The 6,523-nt window shown below is 34.6% G+C and overlaps 1 protein-coding gene across 1 annotated transcript; it reads right to left on the bottom strand.

The window, feature by feature from the left end:
- Positions 1 to 759: 759 nt before the first annotated feature.
- On the bottom strand, positions 760 to 5,603 carry LYZ (lysozyme). The gene is made up of 4 exons (XM_072401333.1): positions 5,399 to 5,603; positions 4,391 to 4,555; positions 2,032 to 2,110; positions 760 to 1,535 (listed from the first exon to the last, which is right to left on the bottom strand). The coding sequence occupies exons 1-4, from the start codon at positions 5,538 to 5,540 to the stop codon at positions 1,463 to 1,465; spliced, it is 459 nt and encodes a 152-aa protein (XP_072257434.1). The 5' UTR covers positions 5,541 to 5,603; the 3' UTR covers positions 760 to 1,462.
- Between the last annotated feature and the right edge of the window lie 920 nt (positions 5,604 to 6,523).

A 6,523-nucleotide genomic window follows, 5' to 3' on the forward strand; every position in this document is an offset into this window, starting at 1 on the left:
AAAATCAGACTTCAGATTTGGATTCAGCACACTTGACTTAGTATTGGACACATGGATTAGACCAAGTAGCAAACAATATTTATTTTTTGTGATGCAGCAGTTTTGGTCAGAAATGTCTTTTTAACTAATACTTTTGGGTTTTTTGTGCTTCCCTCCCTAAGTGGACTAGTCATTTCCCATTTAGGGCTAGTAATGGAATGCTAGGTGTATGGATGGTCTTAAATTTAACTAGTTCGGTCCTGAGAATGGGAAGGGAAAGGGATTAACCCTGGCTTTCTGTTCTCTCCTGCAATGACACAATTTAAACACTGCTGTGGAAAAATGTAAACTATTTTCTCCACGTACAGGAGCCCTGGCTTACTTACTCTTTGTTGGTATGATTAACTTATTGATTTGTTCTTCTTTATGGTAGATGGGGCCAATAAATTCTCTCTTCTGCTTTTATTTTTTGTCTGCAAACAGGGCCAATGATTGAACATTACTCACTTTACTAAGAATGTGCCCTCCTCACTCCAGCCCTAGACAGCATACTCCAAAAAGTCAGACTCTGCTATAAATAGTACTTTGGATGGTCTTTGCATGCATACTTTTAGCATGGTGGAGGATGGCAGGATAGTGTGAGGGTTTACCCTAAATATTTGTGTAAGGTATATAGTAGGAAAAACCTGAAACTTTTAGATGACAATATTCTGCTCTAATTTGACATTTATCTAGACTTCAAGTACATTTATACTATATTTGAAATGATTTAACAACATATTATATATAAAGTATATGTTTATTGAGTAGAGCGGTTTGCAAAACATAAATATATTAATACATGGCTTTTCCAACAGCTGCAGTACGCAATACAATTTTAATAATTTTTTTTCTTCCTCCTTCTTTTACCAGCTAACTGCATTCATGCATATTTGTTCCTTTCTCTAGACAGATAATTACAACTTTGGAATGTTCTAAAAAAAAATTCCAGGTTTGTGTTGCTGTTTTCTATTGTATAAATGATTCCCCAACACTCCTTACCTTCAGCCCTGTTATATAGACCTCTACTGTACAACCCTGTGAAGCACTGTACACAATGTACTAGCTCCTACAGCCACTTACCTTAATAATTCCTTTGACTGCTCCATTCCCCTCTTGATGGCTGGAACCAGTCACCAACCATATGAATGCATAGGCTGAGGGGTATTCATGCACAGAAATTGCTGGATGAAGCAAGAATTTTTTTCGGCAAACCCTGTGTGACACTGCATAGGGCTTCACAATAAAAATCTCAACGTTGAAGGCTAAAGTGTTTGGGTATGTGGCTAACACTGAGGTGTGGGGGAAGGCTTTAAAACACAAATTAAATAAACAATTTTACTGAAGCTTAGCAGGTGCTAGAATATAGAATGTGGGCTAAACTTTCCAAGCAAGAAAAAAATCTTCAGTTATGGTATGCTTTTTCCTTCAGTTATAATTTCTTTTAATAGTCAAGACCACAACCTTTAATCCATTTAGACAAATCCGTTCCTTTGCAATGGTTTCTCCATCCAACCCTGCAAAAAAAAATGTAAACAGTTTCAGTACTGGTTTTAAATATACATTTGTCATGGTATTATTAAGGTAATAAAGCTTTTCTGAAAATAAAGGAAAGAGTGTGATAATCTTTTAGCAGAACTTTACCACTTGCTGTTCAATAGAAACTTACACTTGTATTCCATTAAGTGGAAAGTAGGAGGATCTGCATGCTCTAATGGCATTATATGTCCCAGTCATGTAATAGGGAATAAGTTGCCAAGAAAGCACTGAGCCAACCATATAACCATGGAAAGGTTTCACGAGAATAGTGGAAAAGCATTTTGTTTCTTTGTGTGGTTATCTTACATACATTGTCATTTATCCCTATAGAGCAAGCAAGTTTTGTTTTTTGACATACCAAACTGTAGCAAATCTCAGGGATGTTCATGTAACAGCTGAGAAAAGTAAATAAAATCCTAAATACCCAAACAGATTTATCTGTTTAGAACTAAAGTTATGGTGTCTACTACTCACCATGCATTCATGCCCTTAGGATCACGCACCACACGCTTTGCGCAATTCACAGACTCCGAGATGTCATCAGATAGAAAAGCTGTAAGAAACATTACTGTTTTATCAGGACGTAATATTCAAATGTGTTATCTGTGTTTTAGTTCAAGTTATTTTGTAAATGTTTTGCAATAAATCTGGATCTTCTAAATTAGAATTAACCATCAAACTAAAAATCTCTATGACTGGTTATCATCGTATTAGGCAAGTAAATATGTGCAGAGGAATTAATGCAGACTGGATCCAATTGTCACTGCCTTGGACTGACTACAGACACATGTAGAACCTCCAGGTAGGGAGCTGGCTATGCAATACTGATTCTGAGTTGGCACTAATAAAGAGTAATTCCCAGCAGGTCTGCATACATAGAGATCCCATGGGGGATCTTCACGTTAAAGTGAAGCTATACTGAAACGCAATGCTAGTTTTTACTGCTACTCTTTAAGAACAATATGGAACCCCTAATATGAAACCCTTTGACATGGCACTTCATATTCATAATCTTCACAACCAACAACATGTTTTTTGGTGTCTCCTGGGAATCTGCTATTTATCAAATATCGGCAGAAGCCTAGTGAATTTTTCAGAAGTAAATTACAGGGGGATTTCCAATGAAAAGTAGCAAACTGAAGACTCAAAGTTATTCTTCCATAACCCTTTTTTATAAACTCAGGGTTCATTTACATTTTTGCCTTGCTATTTGTATGAAGTACACTGTAACTCGTGTAACTATGATTTGAGAGCAGTGTCAGAACAGCGTGTTATTAGCAGGATCACTGGGAGAAAATATAACAAAAAACTAACACAGCCACCATATCACGGGACTGGTATGCTGCATAATATTACATTTTCTGAGAGTTTAGATATATTTTGTTAAAACCTAAGAATATGGATTAGGTTGAAGAAAGAGAGGCTTGGCTTGTAAGCCCAATGTAATAAAAACATTAATAACCATAGTCAATTTAAATATTTTTTTTAATCACTAGAAGGTAATTTATCTCTCTTCTATGCTTGTAAAAGGTCTGACTGCCAAGATTTTGTTAACCTTGTAGTTGTGTGTTTACTGGTGCATTTGTACTGAGACTACTGTTATATATACCCTAATAAAACGTGTATATTAGGAGACTTCAAATTTACCTCTCAATGCAATGTTTGAATGAACTGATAATAGAGGATAGCTGTTTAAAATATAAATAATTCCAAGCTTATTTTGTTGGTTAAAAAGGTGCAACTTTTCAAGCCAATGTAACAAACATGGATGTTAGCTACAGTATTACATACACTGTCTGTATAAATGCAACAAAGTTTAAATTGGAGAGTTTTTTGACATAAAAACATAAAGTGTCAATAAGGATCATTTCATTTGTTTAGCGTCTAATAGCTGCCAACCACATATTTTTTTCCATTGCATGTATCAAAGGGCCCTATAAATTCAAAATTAAATTTGTGAAAGGCTAAGGTATGATAAAGACAATAAGGTTGATGATAAAAAAAAAAAGTTTGTTGTAGTTGGAGAAAAATTGCCTTTACATTATAGTTAATAATGTAAAAAGAACAATGCTTAGTGTTTGCAGGGCATTTAACCCAAAAGGAAGTTACAACCCTTCACAATTCTATTAAAAATGAATAACAACTTACAAAGCACAGAATTACTTGTTAGGCTTCATTTAGGCCTACAATAGGAGTATGTGTATTAAATAACCCTGGATGTGATGATAAATCTATAGGCCTTGTGTTATGGGTGTTGTCAAATATTGTTCAAGTCAGAAAGGAAAAAACACACAAATAAAGTTGCTTAGCACCATATACTGTTTCAGTCAACAGTGGTTTACCACTTTGCAGCTTGTGCTGGCTCCCTCCATTAAAAAAATCGGATTGCTTTGAATATAGGAACTGAGCTGATTAGTAGGCAGAAGCACTTGTACTGTGAAGAGCTTGCTCCCTAATTAAAAAGTAACTTTATCTTGGTGTTCAAAGTTATCTTTTTTAGATAATGTCTCATCCAGGTCATTGCTTTCCAAGTCAGTCTGCAAACAGGGTGTATTGTTAGAACAAATGTTCAGAGAAAGTACTAGTAAATATTTGTATTTCTTGATACATTTTTTGTCACTTACCTTTTACCAGGATAGATATCTAGTTGTGTTTCTGAACTTATATATTTTAGTTAGGGTAAATACCCCTGTACTTTTTATTATCCTTGTTGTTATTACTATTTATTGCTCTGAACTTTCTTATATGTTTGAAAATGCTCTGAAAAAAACAAATATATATATATATATAAAAGTTGTATTACCTGTGAAACATTTTACAGCAAATAACTTACCCGAACAATCAATATTACAAGCATTGTGAGCTCCTGGGGTTTTGTAATCATTACACCACCACCGACTGTTTATTTGAAGAATACCATAATCTGTGCTGTTGTCTCCTGGATTGAAGTTTTTGCTCTGTGTGTTGAAGGAACTCTCGTAAAAAGCTGTGCAAACCCCTGAAATTCATTGAAAAGTTTTAAATATATGAAGAAATGCTAATTACAAACATTGAATGCTATATTTGTGGATCAGACGAAAAGATCTATTAGATGAAAATCCTTTAGTAATTAGTAAAATCTGACTTGTGAATTAACTGTACTAAGGAAAAGAAGAAATAATTGAGTACTGATTTGCAACAAACTCACTTTAACCCTTGGGCTACACAGAGAAATTTTGCTTTTACAAATAGAACATTTTACTAGACACCAAACGTACTATTTAGAGATACTACAAGCATTTTAGAGACTAAAATATCTTTTATAACACTATTATTAAAAAAACAAAAATAAATCTGTTGACTTTAGCCTTTCAATCATGTGCAAGCACAAATAATAGGTCTTTCTACACTTTCTGGGATGTGGTTAGGTGTCCTTTGCAAAATTTCTACCACATTTACTAGGAGTGAATCATCCCATGCGGAGTCCTACATGTGAATATATTTAAACTGGCAAGCCCTTGGGTGAATAAAACTAATTAATACTATATGAAAGTTTAGTGTGATCACATTGTTTTCTTTTTTTCCATACTTTATACATGTGTCTTTACCTCCATCTTTGAGATAAAACAACAATAGGTATGGTTTTCCCAAGAAAGGGCTGGAGTTGTCTGTTCTGATCTGGACATTTCGCTACATTATCTTGTAAACTATATCTTACAATGGCAAGTTCTTCCTAATGCTATTTTACTAACTGTTCTCTGGAAAGTCTCCTGTGCATTAGTTAAGGTCTTTTATATTCAACAAGAAATAGAACTTGGAAGTACCAATATAGGTGCCAAGTGTTAGTACAAAAAATACTTACAGTTTGCTAGGCTATATCCTTTATATCCATCCAGACCCTGTCCTTTCATGACTTTTGCAAGCTCACATCTCTCAAACGTTTTTCCTTTGGATAATGCAATTGTTAGGAGAAGGACTCCTAGGATTTGCATCAGAGACTTCATGGCTGATGATATGGCAGCAAATGTAATAGAGAGATAAAGTGCTTTACCATATAAAAACTCTGCTCATTTCCCCACCTCTAAGAATATCATGCAAAACTTCCTCATTCCAATACTTGCTGAACTAATATTTGTATTACTCTCAGAATATACCCTACCAAGGCTTTTGTATATTTTACATTCCTAAACCAAAGGTTGATGTCATTCAGTCTTGTTTTTTCAGTTTTTTGTTTTAGACTCTAAAGAAGTGGTTCTACAAGGGAAAGTTTTCTAACCTAACAAGAAATTTTTATAATGTAGCTATTGTGTTTCAAATATAGCAAACATTTTCCTAGTGAAAGATCATTCTCAGTTATGTATATTAAACAACCAATAAAAGGAAGCACACTGAGCAATGCCAATTACCAATAAAACCAAAGTCACAAAGAGAACATTTTTTCCTAGGCATTAGGAAAACTGAATAGCATCTGCAGGTTTAATAAATACCCTGCATCCAGCACCCTCAGTTTTCTCATTAAATTCACAAATGCAATTAGAGGTATCAGATAACTATATATTGCAGCATCCTGCAAGTCATTTTACACTTTCAATGGGGTGCCTATTACGGGGAATCTGCCTGTCACTGGGGTACCCATTATTGGGGAATTTGCCTGTTACTGGGGAATCTTTTCTCTTCATCTGCAGCATTCTCTGCCTAACTATTTATGGACTGCAGCACTGTTTCTTATTTCTGGACATACCACAACACTAAGAAAATTCTATCTGGGAATCTTCCATAATGAATAGTTGCACACTTTTAAGCACTCATACTACATCTATCATAAATGAAAGATCCACCTTTCACCAACCTAAGTGTCAAACTCCTAAGCCTTCTAAAATAAATATCCAAGTTATTTTACCTGATGTTTCCCCTGAAGAAACCTTTTGGCAAAACGCGTTGGGTATAAAAACATCTATTTAGTCTATGTATCATGCTTGGGAAGATG

The sequence above is a fragment of the Pyxicephalus adspersus genome, chromosome 2 (assembly GCF_032062135.1).
Source record: "Pyxicephalus adspersus chromosome 2, UCB_Pads_2.0, whole genome shotgun sequence".
NCBI classification, from domain to species: domain Eukaryota; kingdom Metazoa; phylum Chordata; class Amphibia; order Anura; family Pyxicephalidae; genus Pyxicephalus; species Pyxicephalus adspersus.